Source organism: Amphiura filiformis, chromosome 16 (genome assembly GCF_039555335.1).
Source record: "Amphiura filiformis chromosome 16, Afil_fr2py, whole genome shotgun sequence".
Taxonomy (NCBI): domain Eukaryota; kingdom Metazoa; phylum Echinodermata; class Ophiuroidea; order Amphilepidida; family Amphiuridae; genus Amphiura; species Amphiura filiformis.
The window spans coordinates 17,311,348-17,326,132 of record NC_092643.1 but is presented as its reverse complement, the minus strand read 5'-3'; the positions used below and the strand labels follow the sequence as shown (position 1 = coordinate 17,326,132).

The 14,785-nt window shown below is 39.9% G+C and overlaps 2 protein-coding genes across 2 annotated transcripts; one reads left to right on the top strand and one right to left on the bottom strand.

Moving 5' to 3' along the window:
- The first annotated feature begins 1,742 nt into the window (after positions 1–1,742).
- Positions 1,743–4,595, top strand: LOC140172470 (uncharacterized). Its single transcript, XM_072195617.1, has one exon. The coding sequence runs from the start codon at positions 1,743–1,745 to the stop codon at positions 4,593–4,595; it is 2,853 nt and encodes a 950-aa protein (XP_072051718.1).
- Positions 4,596–7,070: 2,475 nt separating this feature from the next.
- LOC140135656 (cytochrome P450 2U1-like) lies at positions 7,071–14,077 on the bottom strand. Its single transcript, XM_072157232.1, has 3 exons — positions 13,412–14,077; positions 11,108–12,073; positions 7,071–8,302 (listed from the first exon to the last, which is right to left on the bottom strand). The coding sequence occupies exons 1-3, from the start codon at positions 13,785–13,787 to the stop codon at positions 8,127–8,129; spliced, it is 1,518 nt and encodes a 505-aa protein (XP_072013333.1). The 5' UTR covers positions 13,788–14,077; the 3' UTR covers positions 7,071–8,126.
- Between the last annotated feature and the right edge of the window lie 708 nt (positions 14,078–14,785).

Sequence of the window (14,785 nt, the reverse complement as noted above, 5' to 3'; positions counted from 1 at the left end):
TATCTAATCGCGATCGTCGGAGTTCGGAGTTGTTAAACTTGTCAAGAGCGTCTGCTTGATGTAATAAGCTGTAGGCCTAATACATTCACTCATGAACACATTTTAATTCCGAGTATTCCGTGTCTTAATTAGCCCAACATACATTACATCATGTCAACAAACATGGTTGTATATCACGATATTTTGTCAGGCAGGCTAACGGTACCAGCAGCAGTGCAAAGGCAATTCGTCCACGATCGAGCTACCTCGTATCATGCTTGTATACCTAGACCTATTACAGATTACGTGACGATGTACTTTGAACCCGGGTCCGAGTTCAAATTGTCAAAGGGTCTTCATTTGTTTGGTCAAAACATAACGTATTGAAGCTTTTTCATCTATTGTGTTCGATTTGAGTGCTGATATTGGAAAATGTTGCTAACCACAGTGATGTATCGTTCGAGTCCGGACTCGGACTCGAGTCAGACTCGAGTCCACTTTTGTTGGACTCGGACTTGGCTCGGACTCGGACACAAAAGACTCGGCTCGGCTCGGACTCGGACACAAAAGGACTCGGACTCGAAGCCGAGTCCGGTCCGAGTCCAGTCCAATTAAATCCACACCACTCTTCGCCATACATACATTCTCCCAGCCACATTTCCCTAACATAATATGAAATTTAAAAAGAATAATGAAATTTATTTTGTCAGAGGCGCCGGCGGGGTTCGAACCCACGCTGCACTCAGCCGCTATAATGTACTCCTATACGATATTGACATAACACCAGCGCCTTAGACCGCTCGGCTATCAGGCTTGATGGTGTCATGATGAAAATTTAAGAATATAATCGCAACTTCATTACTTCAACATACCAAGTGACAAGCAAAAACAGAAAACGTAACATATTTTGGAATTTTATTTGTTTAAAAACATTAATGTGTATTAATAGCGCTCAATTGTTGATAACTAACGCATGCGTCGTGTCTGACAACACGACTTTTGTTTTGCTTGTGCAAAAAATATCTTTTTGTGCTAGATTTTATCCTTTGGGACCACTGATCGCCAAGTTTTTCTGCCATCCTGCTGCCTTGTGGTCCTTCTAACCCATTGCTCTCGTGATTTTTTGGTTTTTCACACGATCACGAAAAAATTACTGCCATTTTTGTAACCCACCACCGGATCCGGATCACTGTGATATCGATTTTGTTTACTGCCGAATTCGGAAGCCGGAAGACCTGCGTCTGCTGTGCAGTGTTTAGTGTACCTACGAAATCAAGTCTTGAATTGGCAAACTGTATGTATGAATTATTGAAATGTACCACCTGCATGCAACCCTACCCTGACTAACTGTGATTCCTGCTTGCTGTGTTAACTTGTTGCCTACCTACCGCTGAATGTAACCCTGCTGTGTCTGTGATTGTGTAATCCCTCACTAGCTGACTGCTCACCAATCATCATCATTTTATTTATGGTGTATATTCAGTGTTCTCCAAATGTACCTTACTGCATGAACTCATGTCATTTTAAAATGTCTGTTATGACTGCTACCATCAACTACCTACTGGCTACGCTAGCTTAACTTAAGCTTATCATAATATCATATTTATGAAATTATAATGGTTGTGTTAGGCTCTCGGTAAATTGATCACCTATTGCCTATGACAATAGGTAATTTCATCACCTATGTCTTTCCCAACCATGGCCAATGGAAGATAACTCACTGTGATAACCATTAACCATCACCGTTATCTGGCCCATGTATTATGCCCCGTCCACCGAAGTATCCCTGCGGTGAATGCTCCAAAGCGTGCTCTAGTTACCGTGGCGCCAAGGCAAGCATCCTGTGTGAATCGTGCAACTTATGGTTTCACTCTGATTGTGTGGGACTGTCTGAATCAGCCTTGGATATCCTTGGTCATAGTGATTTGCCATGGGAATGTCACAAGTGTGGAATGCCCAACTTTTCATCAGGGATCTTCAACTCCACTCTACTTGATAAGTCCTTGTCTGAGAGCAATTCGTCAAACTCTCGTAACCTCTCATCTAGTTCCACTTCCTCAAGCCATCCTGGTTCTCCTCTTGCCAAATCATCGCCTAGCAAGACATGTAGCCAACGCTCCTTCCAGAACCTGCGCCTCTTGGAAGTGAACTTCCAAAGTGCTTTCTCCAAACGCTCCGAGTTCTGGCATCTTCTTGAAAAAGTTAAACCCGATGTCATATATGGGTGTGAGACGTGGCTAAACCCCAGCATCTCAAATGGAGAGATCTTCCCACCTGGTTATTGTGTCTATCGCAGCGATAGGAAGGATGGACATGGAGGCGCTCTTCTTGGTATTGATGCTACACTCGTTAGCCATCAAATTGATCTTGAGAGTGAAGTGGACTTTGTGGCTGCAAAGATTGTTAATGGTAATCAATCCATTGTCGTTGCATCTCTGTATCGCCCAACTAACAACGACCTCCAGTACATGGAAGAGTTGAATAGCGCCATCAGCCACCTATGCATCAGCAATCCTGGTTGCCCTATCTGGATAGCCGGCGACATCAATCTACCTGACATTGATTGGAGTACCAACAGCATCATCTCACACCAATACCGCCTTGCATTGAATGAATCCTTCTTGCAGCTCATGACCACCACTGGCCTTGAACAGATGGTCGATTTTCCTACCAGAGGAGACAACACCCTTGATATCATCTTGACTAACAGGCCCTCACTCACCAATACATGTGCGGGTCTTCCTGGCCTGAGCGACCACGACATCGTCTATATGGATGCTAATGTTAGAGCAAACAGAAGGAAACCAGTCCAGCGGAAAATTCTCCTGTGGAAGAAAGCTGATCTTGTGGATATTCGTCTGAGAGCAAGCACAGTGTCAGATAACTTCACGGCTGAATACAACACCTCAACACCTGCGGAGAAACTGGCTAGCGTACTCCAGGAAGAATTGGACAAGATCATAGTAGACTGCGTACCATCCAAGCTTAGTAGCACCAGAGTGAATCAACCATGGTTCAATGCTGAAACCAAGCGAGCTCTGAGACGCAAGGGTCGCGCCTTCACAAAAGCCAGACGTACCAACAAAGAACGCGACTGGACTCGTTACAAACGCCTTAAAGGCATTACCCAAAGGACCTGTAGGAGAGTCTACAACAAATATGTCCATGACATCATCAGTAGTGAGCCAGGCAACAGGAACAAGAAGCTGGGAGCCTTAGTGAAATCTAAGAGATGCGACAGCTCTGGCATTGCCCCCTTGAAGGATGGCGGATACTTGCATCCCGACCCCAAGACCAAGGCGAACATCCTCAACAGACAGTTCACATCTGTGTTCTCCAGAGATAACGGCGCTCCAATCCCCGACCTGGGAGACAGCCAGCATCCCTCTATGGATGACATCGATGTAAGTCTTAACGGAGTTATCAAGCTTCTAAGAAATTTGAAGCCTCACTCTGCATCCGGACCTGATGGAATTCCAAACATGCTACTGAAGGAAGCAGCTGAAGAGATCGCACCAGCAGTTACTTTGCTATTCCAGGCGTCGATCAACCAAGGTAGTGTTCCATCCAGTTGGAAGAAGGCGCATATTGTCCCCCTCTATAAGAAGGGAAGTCGTTCAGATGCTGCTAACTATCGCCCAATCTCCTTAACGTCTGTGCTGTGCAAATTATGTGAGCACGTAATTCACTGTGCCATAATCCGCCACTTTTCTGCTAACAACATCTTATCTGATGCTCAACATGGGTTTCGTCAGCGAAGATCATGCGAGACACAGCTGATTGTCACTCTAGAGGATTTAGCCAAGGGGCTGGACAACAAGGCGCAAATTGACCTAGTACTGCTCGATTATGAGAAGGCATTTGATAAAGTGTCGCATCGCCACCTTCTGAAGAAGATCGACCATTATGGTGTTAGAGGCCGGACCCTGAAGTGGATCACCAACTTCCTTCAGAATCGCACTCAATCAGTTCGTGTCGATGGCCAGAGTAGTACTGAATCCACTGTCTCATCAGGTGTGCCTCAGGGCAGCGTTCTTGGGCCCCTCCTCTTCTTGGCTTACATTAATGACCTACCTGACTGTGTCTCCTCATCAACCACCAGACTCTTTGCTGATGACAGTGTTGTTTATCGCTGCATATCTACTACAGATGACTCTGCTAGTCTACAGCAAGATCTAGATGCCCTGCAGGAATGGGAGCGTAAGTGGCTCATGAGTTTCAATGCCTCCAAGTGTCAGGTTCTACAGATCACCAATAAGCATAAACCAATCCCAGCCAATTACACCATCCATGGCCAGAATCTTGAAGTTGTCAACTCTGCCAAGTATCTTGGAGTCAGTCTAGATTCTCGGTTGAGCTTCAATACCCATGTTGACACAATCACAAAAAAAGCTAACAGCACTAGAGCCTTCTTTTCAAGAAACCTGAGTCACAGCAGACACAAGGTTAAAGAAGCTGTGTACACTTCCTTCATCCGCCCAACAGTCGAATATGCTGCCACCTCATGGGACCCCACACACAGAGGAATACAAGCAAATTGGAGCAAGTCCAACGTAGCTCAGCTCGGTATGTCATGGGTGATTACAGCAAGTACAGTAGTGTCACCACCATGCTGAAACATCTTAGCTGGACTTCACTTCAGGAACGCCGCCGCAATAGTAGACTTCACATGATGTACAAAATCCGGTTCAACCTGGTCGACATCCCCTGGAACCTCTACATGTCTCAGCTTACATCAACCACTAGAGGCCACAGCTCTAGGTTCTTTATTCCACGCACCCACTCTACAACGTATGCCAGCTCGTTCTTCCCTCGCACCATCCGGGAATGGAACCGTCTACCAGTAGACCCTGCTGCATGCCCATCCCTCAACTGTTTCAAGACTGCCCTGAGGGATGTCCGTCTGAAGTAGGCGCCACCAGACTTTTTACTTGCACATGTTTGTATTCGCACCTGTTTTTCAATTTTCTTATCGTCTTACGCGACGCATGCCCACAACACGTTGTGCGTTTATTCTCGACCAAATGAGAGCTGCACAGTATTGGAAGGAAGGAAGGAAGGAATTAATAGCGCTCAATTGTTGATAACTACGTGTATAAATGAGGCTATACACGCACAATAGTCGGGACAATATCGATTTTGATTCACACGTGCGCTACGAACTCGCCGTATACTAAAAGCATAGATTATCAATGTGGCGTGGCCTACCATTTTCTTGTAGCTTCTTTTATACACGTCGATGTTTTCATCAATTATACAATTAACCCACATTAGACCCATAATTTTATTTCAGGAAATAAAAGATTAGATTACCATAAAAACGAAACAGGGTAATCATTTGTTGGGTCTAATGTCATTTATACATGAAATTTTCAACGTTTTTTCTATCGCCATTCTCGCTCAATTAAAAAAAATATTTTGGCGTGTATATAATTGAAATAAAATTCTCTGCCTCATGAACGACATCAAATGTGCCACAATTGGGTATCACGAATCGTTATATATGATGTGCAGTTAATATTCATACTTTCTTTTATACAGAGGATGCTTCAGTTTTGACAGGAAAAATATTTTCTTGAAAACCCTCTCACTCGGTTATTTTAAAAAGGTAACCACGCTTCCCTAGAATGTGCAATAAATTAGCATTAAAATTTTTCTTATTCTAACAGCAGGCGTTTCTAGAATGCATTATGGCGAAATGTGGTGTAAATTAAATCCATGTAAAATGTGAAATGATTATCTAAAAATGTCAAAATATATCTCAAATTTGTTGACTTTACTTATTTGACCACTTTCCAAATTAATTGTGGGGCTGTCAAATCTGATCTGTCATGTATCCTAAATATCTACCAAATTCTTTTTTATTTTGTTATTCCAAATGACCCATTTTTATACTAATAGGCTCCTACTAAGCAATATGGGCAGATACCCGTCACATAAAATGACATGTTTAATAACATGAATGATCCCCACCCCACCTCCGGGCATGGACTCGGATCGAGTCCGGACTCGAGCCGGACTCGAGTCCGGACTCTGGTCTTATTTTTGTTGGACTCGGACTTGGCTCGGACTCGGCACCCCCGGACTTGGACTCGAGTCCGGACTCGGACACAAAAAGACTCGGACTTGGCTCGGACTCGGATGCAAATGGACTCGGCTCGGCTCGGACTCGGACAAGCTGGACTCGGGTACAAGTCTGGCTAACCAATACCATAAGATTGTACAATCAACGTCCCATTTCCGATTGCGCGTTTTAATTACGAAACGCATACAGGCCTTGTACCGGCTTCGTCGAATGAACAGCAAGAAAAACCCGCCATTATATTCGCGCTGAATTCAAATCAATACAATTGAATGCAACTTTTAAATCTGGCTTTTTTTCTTCAAAAATACTGATGTGTTCGAAATTGGGCGAATGGGGTAACAGAATGTGCGTACATAAACCACCTTTCTTACTAATTCTATGATAAAATACCGTAAAATTCTATGGTATGCCTCTTAATGAGGTGTCCGTAACGAAAGAGACGAAAGCCGGACCACAAAAACATTATAAATTATATTACTGATATAGGCGGATGTTCAATTGTATTATTGTAAGACCATTCTGTTGCATTGATTTTATGGATGGTGCCTGCCTTTCGTCTCTTTCGTCAAACAAACAAACAAACAAACAAACAAATAAACAAACAAAAAAACGGCTGCGTTACTTTTTGTGAAGTCTTTATTAAAGAAGCACGGATCACTCCGTCTTTAAGGATATATGTGACCCCTCAGCACAACTGAGCCCTGAAGTCGCCAATCATCATTTTTGAGATATTCAACCAAAATATTCTGCTTGAAATTAGCTTTAAAATGATGTATATCATGTCTATAGTACTTGACATTTAAGTAGTGAAAAATCAATAAAACAGTCAATAAATCCTTTGTTTCCTATTGTTTATTGTTAAGTTCGGGCTCAGTTGTGGAGGATGGTCACATCTATCCTTTAAATCCGGAAGCCGCATTATAATTTTTGGTGGGCATGTTCTCCTCGCCCCGCAGAACTCAAAATAGTTACTCTTTGCACGGAGCTGACGGCGAATCGATAAAAAGGTCTTTCGCAGCTGCGAACTGTCCAGATCAAGGGTTTATTTAGTTTTCTGGTTGAAAATCGCCTTGAAAAGATTTGAAAAAATAAGCAGAAATGAGATGAACGAGAAAACAATTTTGGGGAGTCGGCCTAGTCGTTTAAAGGCTGTAATGATCAAAATCATGGGTTTTCAGCGCTCTGTTTTAGTAAAATTCAGGGGTCTTTCGGATTTGCGCGGTCCAAAAACAGGGTTTTGGGGGAACATACCCATATGGTCATGTGTGTTAAGTGCTTCCCGGGTTTTAAATAAATGTATTACATCAATAATATTTCCCCAGTAACCTCTTTGTAGGTGTTACTTTTTGTAAGCACATCCCAAAAAGCAACTACCTCCTTTTTGTAAAAGATTAAAACTCAAAGCCTATGTTTATATAACAAAAAGAAACTCGAATATGTTCTGCAAAATGTTGATATCTTATTTGTGTCTATAGACCAAAATTTGAATGAAGATGCATATTCAAATCAAAACTTACACTGAAAAGCTACATAAGTCAATGCAATATGACATTCTCTGCAAGAATGATGACCAGACATTCACTAACAATAAGAGCAACGATTCAATTGGTGCAATTTTGAATTGTTTTTCTTATTCTCCTAAACTTGGGGACCGGGGGCCTCTGAATCTTAGGCCCAGCATCTTGGCCCTGTCGTAAATCCGTCCCTGGACAGAAAATACATGTATGCCATCTACTGAAGATGGCTTGTGTGTGCTATCTACTGAAGATAGCCGGCGTCTCCATATCTTCTGAAGATGCGTGTTCCGTATGCTATCTAAAGTACATGGTGTATGACGTGTATCTACTGAGAATAGTTGGTATATGCTATCTACAGAGGATAGGTAATGTATGTAATCTTCGGAAGATAACTGTTGTCTGATCTGCTAACTGTTCTGCTGAAGATAGCTGGTGTACGGTATCTACTGAAGATAGCTGGTGTATGATATCTACTGAAGCTGGTTTCCGTGGTCTGCAAGTTGCCGATGTGCGCTATTTACAAATGTGAATGTATCGGCACAGCTTTATCGTGTTACTGCCACTAATTTATACTCTTGAGGAACAAGAGTCGCGCCCATTTCTGGTTCCAGGCTTGGTTGAGCTCCTTCTGGTAGACGAAATGAGAATTTATGAAGAAGATGGGTAAAGATGAGAAAGAGTTCCATCAAAGCCAACTGTTCACCCAAACATTTACGTTTTCCTGAAAATAAATATACTAGTATTTATTACATAATTAACACGGGTACATCAGTGAAGCATCCACAACATGCAAATCAATATCTTCATACAGAGTGTCCCTGAAAGAACTGTATTGTTGGAATCTGAATGTTTTGGGTCCTTTGACGCATAAACCAAATAACTATATGGTCAATTCCAGCGAAAGCAGGACAAAATTCTCTCTATGTTAACTTTCCACTTTAAAATGTCATTAATAAAGGAAATCACGTTATTGATGGAGCATATCATGTCACGTCCAATGTGCTCTCTTTGTGCATATAGGCCTTTACTAGCAAGTCATACCAGGGGACAAGTTATGATAGCTTAAATGAATTGGCGTTACCCACGAATTCAAAGATAAAGCACCATATATGTCATTGAATGTCCTTCAATCAAAATGAAATTATTACCGTTAGAAAGACGTTTGCATGATCTCTCATCATATGTAAAACGATTGAATTCCACCAAAGTTTGTGGACTCTAGAGGTCATTAAGTCAATTTGGCTAATAATTTTGTTACCCGCGTATCAAAAATAAAATGATCGTTCTGAAAAATGTTAAGTGAATATGCCATAAATGACTATATCATGAAACGAAGTTTCGTTCTATAATTCTGAGGTCCAAGTGATTATTTTATGCAAATACGTTTTACCCATAAAATTCCATAAAATCAAATTTGACGTTACCCACGTATCAACTGTTACCCACGAGTCCAGCAAATATAATTGCCATAACTTAAATTAACATTTAATGACTTTGGACACTGAATTTAGTTTGACAAGCGCTTAAAATTGTAAATCGTAAAAATACGTTCACCGCTTTAAAAAAAGAATCTACGACGGTTTAAACTTTTGTTACCCACGAATCCCGAACAGATGCTAACCTTGAAAAATAAGGAGATTGTTTATTTTAAGTTTAAATCAGCACATATTCAAGCCATGGGTATGCTATAATTTTGACAGTACTTACAGTTTATACACCTAAGAAACGCAAACCCCAAACGGTACTATAGTACTTATAGCTTTACCCACGAATTCGGCGTTACCCACGAATCCAAGGATTTACTCGTAAATTATATGTTTCTTATGCATCTTAACATTTGAAAACATGCGCAATAGGTTCCAAAACAGTCCTGTTGAATAGCGTTCTCTTGAAGGTATACTGAAGCTGTATCATGAAGTTTTGATTGATTATCCTAAATTACCATTTTTTGGGTAAATGCAATTGGTTAGAGAAACGGGAATCACTGAAACACAATGGAGGAATAACCGCATGGTGGTTTCCAACCTTCTGTAATATTTTCTATTTTGCCGCTTACCAATACATACCTTCAAATATGTGTTACCCACGAACATTTTGGTTACCCACGAATCCCTACTTAAATTATAGTTAACAATGTATTGATAGTGTTTAGTTCATAGGAACTGTCAAACACGAGTTAATAGAATATTGCTACATGAAAATATCGAATGATTTTACTAAAATAATAATATAAAACTGTTTGCTCTGTCTGTTTGAATTTGGCAACTTCATTATTCTCAAAATTTTTATACCCAAAATGCCATAATGATCCATTCTAAATATTCCATGTAGTCTGTATTTTGATTAAAATTCATTTTAGTGCCATTGCAGCCTGAATTATTGACATACGGAAAAGTATTTTTTATTTTTATTAAAAACAATTAATAGGAATTGCTATTTTCCAGACGCTGTTACCCACGAATCCATCCGATATCATCATCCTGCGACGAGATACAAAATCTAACTTTATATTTATATGAAGCATTTATTCCAATCTTTCGAAATAATACAGTAATGTTAAATGACAGCCACTTTGGAAAGAGTTCGAAGAATTGACACAATCTTAACTGTACACCTGGTTCTTTCTTAAAATTTGTAATAACCAAAATATTTCTTTGTAGATATATGTAATAAAATTCTATTTTACGTTCAAAGTCTTCACCGATTTCTAGTGTATATGAGTCACACATAAAATATTGAAAGATATTAAAGAAAGTGAAATTTTATGGCGTACAACAGGTGAAAAATGCTTGAATTCGTGGGTAACATGCATATGCGCATTTAACACTTTATTTGGTCTAGCAAGAAAAGTTATTTTTCAATCAGATGGCACTTCCACCTGATGATTCACTAGATATGATCGTCTCATTTGATAAGTCTAGAATTGAAAAGGAAAACATTTTCAAAGTGGCCCCCAGAGAGAATTTTGGCCCGCTTTGGCTGGAATTGACCATATACATAATTGATGTGGTTGAGGAACATATCAGCTATCACATGCTTTTTGAATTTTGACAATTAACCACTTCGTTTTTGAAATACAAGAATTTTACGAAACTACCTCATTTTCAATCCGTCCACGGAGTCAATGACAATAGACGCCTCATGCGCTGATGATGCGCAGTGATTAGCACTTCGAATACAGATCATTGATTGATATTTGTATCCGTGGAAAGGTTTGAAAATGAGGAAGTTTCATAAAATTCTTATATTTCAAGAACGGTGTGGTCAAAATGCAAAAAGTATGTGATAGCCAACCACAACCACCATGACCACACCAATTAATTATATGTGATACGATCAAGCAAAATCAGTCGGAACTCGGAAATATTGATTTCGGATATCACCTTGTTTAAGAATGGATATCTGGGTGTCAGTGGGGGTGTGTACACGTGTGTCTTAGGGGGGTTACTGAGTAGTCCACGCCCTCTGCACTCACTCAGTTGCTAGTAACTTTACACAGGTATATCAAAAGAAAGTATATACATACCAATAGCAAAAGGTATCAACTCTTCCCTGCGATTCAACTTTCCATCAGAATCCAGAAATCTCTCTGGTTTAAAGGACTCTGCTTCCTTCCAGATTCTCTCGTCATGATGAACTGCCCACAGATTCGGCATAACCATCGTACCTTGTTCTATATCATAGCCATATAGCTTTGTGTCAAACGTAGCTGCTCTTGGCACTCCAAGAGGAGTGATACTCCCTATGCGTTGCATTTCAAGTAGTGTTGCCTCAGTATAGGGCAGTCGAGGTCTGTCTTTCAAAGTAGGCATTCTATTACGCCCAACCTCCGAATCCAATTCGGCATGGATCTTTTCTTGAATGTCAGGTTGCAGTACCATGTAAAGCAAACCCCATTTCAGAGTTGTGGATGATGTCTCAGTTCCAGCAGCGAATAAGTCAGCAATACAAGCTTCCAAGTCTCCATCGTCAAACCATTCGGCAATATCAGGATCTTCTTTATGGATTCTCTCCTGATTATCAAAGTACATATCGATAAAAGTACGAGGATCTCCCCGAGTGTAATTATCACGAGCTTTTTTAATCATTTCTAGATAAAACGCCCTAATTTGATCAATAAGTACCGTTACATTTCGAAGTCCTGAGAATGGCAAGTACTTCATCCAGGGGACAAAGTTTGCAAGACCTGTAAATGAGGTCTCTGTGAAGATTCCTGTCAGAAAATCGAGAATGCGCATTAGTTTTGGATCATCATAATCAAAGCCATGTCCGAAAACAAGACAGCACACGACATTGCAAGTAACCATATCCAGAAGACGAAATGGCGCGAACTCCTTTCCCTCATGTTTAGATATAACGTTGCAAAGACGTTGGATTTCCTCAACGACTTGTTCTTCCAGTCTGGACTTTCCCATGCCAAGATCACGTAAAGCAGATAGGGAGAATCGTCGTCGTACTCGTTGTGCTAGGTTACTATGTGCAGTTATTAAACCTGTGTGGATGGATATAGAGAATCGAATTGTAAAATATCAGAACTATATAGCATGACTAGTATCAATGTATATTTTTTTTAAACACGAAAAACAAAACAAAAACACTTCACTTGTTAAGTCGCATTTGAGGTATACATTCCTGGGGTACATCTCAGATCTTATTATAAATAATGACATGCCAAATTTGGTAATAAAATAATTCTAAACGATTGGTCTATTCAAATCTCAATCTTTTCTGTTGCTTGTTACTTACAGTAGTTATGAGCGACTTCAGTCAACATGGTCAATCAATCAATTTTTATTTTTCATCAATTTCATACAAACAGATCAGCAAAGGTAATATAATTATTGTACATTACATGTTAATTAAGTATTGATGAAGGTAGGTACAAAGTTGAGAGGCATGAGAACGATGCACCATCTTATAACTAACAATAAGCACATCACAAGAAATAAGTCCCCCTTTCAACATTTTGTTATAACATCATACGGTTACATTTTGTACCAACAAACAACAAAACTTAGAAATAATTATATGACTGTTTGCTAAGTGTCGTGTGAAAATAAAAGATGTCCATGACTTGATGACTATCTTCAAGTCATAGACATCTTTTATGTTCACACGACACTTCGCAAACAGTCATATAATTATTTCTAAGTTAGATTTATTGGTACAAAATGTAACCGTATAATGTTATATGGCGAAATGTTGAAAGGGGGAACTGTTTCTTGTCATGTGTTTATTCTATTCTCTTCCTTGAAAATTTCCGGAGCTTCTACTTCCAGAGGTCATACAGATCACTTTCACATTTTTGTCATCAATAACTGTAGTAATTACACTCTTTAGAAACTTATCATCTTGAAATTCATTCACTTGGCAGTTTAAATCAGCCATTTTTATGATAGTTAAATACAAATCAAATACAAAGTTGTACTGGTCTTAAATAAATTCACTATACACGCTGGTTTATGTATACAGACATTGGCAATGTTAGATTCAGCCATTTTATACAAACACAATAGTACAAACCAGTGGTATGATCAAGTGAAATCAATACGGAAGTTGTACTGGTAGTGCTTACATTATTACAACACTACATACATTAGTTATATTAACTTCAGGCAACGCAGGTCAATAAAGCTTTAAAAGGCTACCACTACATTAACTTGCATTCAAGTTGATTTTCCCATTTAGATGGTATATAGCAACATGAAAAGCTGTGAAACATGTCTTCACTGCATGAAAATCAATGTCAGTAATGTGGGCTCTTGGGGTTCCCTGACACGACATCGTGGAATCTGACTCTCGAAACATGTCTAAAATTGGATAAACCTACCTCTATCAGGATTCACCATTTCAAAAATTAGAAGTCTAGGTCTGTCGTCGAATTCCTCGCCTTGTCTTAAAAACGCCTGACGCACTGACTCATAATCGTTGAGAACAACCACAGGAAAAGATCCAAATTGAAGGTGGTACACTGGTCCGTATTTGAGCGCCAACTGGTTGAGTGTCCTAGATGGAGCTTTTGGGTCTAAACTGGGCAGGTTCCCCAATATGGGCCACCTGAATCGGGGTCCTGGAGGAAACTTTCTGGACGGTTTCCGATTACTTCTGATGGTAAGGAATAGTAACGTAAAAGCTACTAGAGCGAGGAGAACCGTTGTCGAGTCCTGGGTAAGAATCTGAAGAAGTTGGTTCATTATATTCCTCATCTTTGCTGCGGTCCAAAACTTGAACTAATGTCGAGCGGAGTTGTAATACCTCGGGTTGTTACCTTGCGTTTGCTTGATGTAATACGTGCACTAACAGTACTGGTATATCAACAAACATGTTGTACACGGTTTTTCAGCACCACTTATATTATACCACGATCTTGCCAGGCAGGCTTTACGGTACAGTGCAAATGCAACTCGGGGCTGACACGCGACTGAATATACCTGAGGCTGGACCTCACCGGTTTTAGGCCTACTCGACGGTGTACTTTGAACCCGAAAAATATACACACACGTTGCAAGACCATACTATGTTGCAAATCAATGGGTTTATCGTGACATAGAACTATTCACGGGTTTTCTTTTACAACGCAAATCTATACGAATCCCGGTGGTTTGCGAGTGAGACCTAAATGACAGCATTTGGATTGATAAATCAATCAATCAATCAATCAATCAATCAAATTGGAATAACATTTTCATTACAGTGGCACTCACATGACGATGCATCCAACATCGTGAAAAAGTTAAATAAATGAACGGAAATAAAAGAAATTACTTGTACAAATTTATGTTACTATGTACAACTAAATTCATTCGGGAACCCGGGACGGGAATTCATATAAAGGGAATAATATTAAATTAGGCCCATCTGAGTGGAATTACACAGCATGAAGAAATGAACTTGACATGTAAAATTCAAAAACAACCCTTAAGATCCCCGGTATGAATTATTTATGAGGTTTGTAAATCCATTTTGCAATAATATAAAAGCACTAACAATGAGCAATTCGGTGAGTTCAATCAATCTATCAATTTTATAGGAATCACTTTTGTAACAGTGGCACATCGTACTCATGTGCAGTGCATCCAACATAAAAATACAAACCAACAAACAGTCAAACATATTTGACTAGATAATCCTATATTATGACATAAAATTTGAAAAATATTGTAAGGAACACTTGAGGTTTTGACTTTTAAAACCTACATTTTGG

What these genes read in the sequence shown, in the direction of transcription:
- LOC140172470 (XM_072195617.1), top strand. Translation starts at nt 1,743, where the DNA reads ATGCCCCGTCCACCGAAGTATCCCTGCGGTGAATGCTCCAAAGCGTGC.
- LOC140135656 (XM_072157232.1), bottom strand. Translation starts at nt 13,787, where the DNA reads ATGAGGAATATAATGAACCAACTTCTTCAGATTCTTACCCAGGACTCG. An exon ending in AATGGTGAATCCTGATAGAG is followed by an intron (nt 12,074 to 13,411) that starts GTAGGTTTATCC and finishes CCATCCACACAG; the next exon opens with GTTTAATAACTGCACATAGT. An exon ending in GTTGATACCTTTTGCTATTG is followed by an intron (nt 8,303 to 11,107) that starts GTATGTATATAC and finishes ATTTATTTTCAG; the next exon opens with GAAAACGTAAATGTTTGGGT.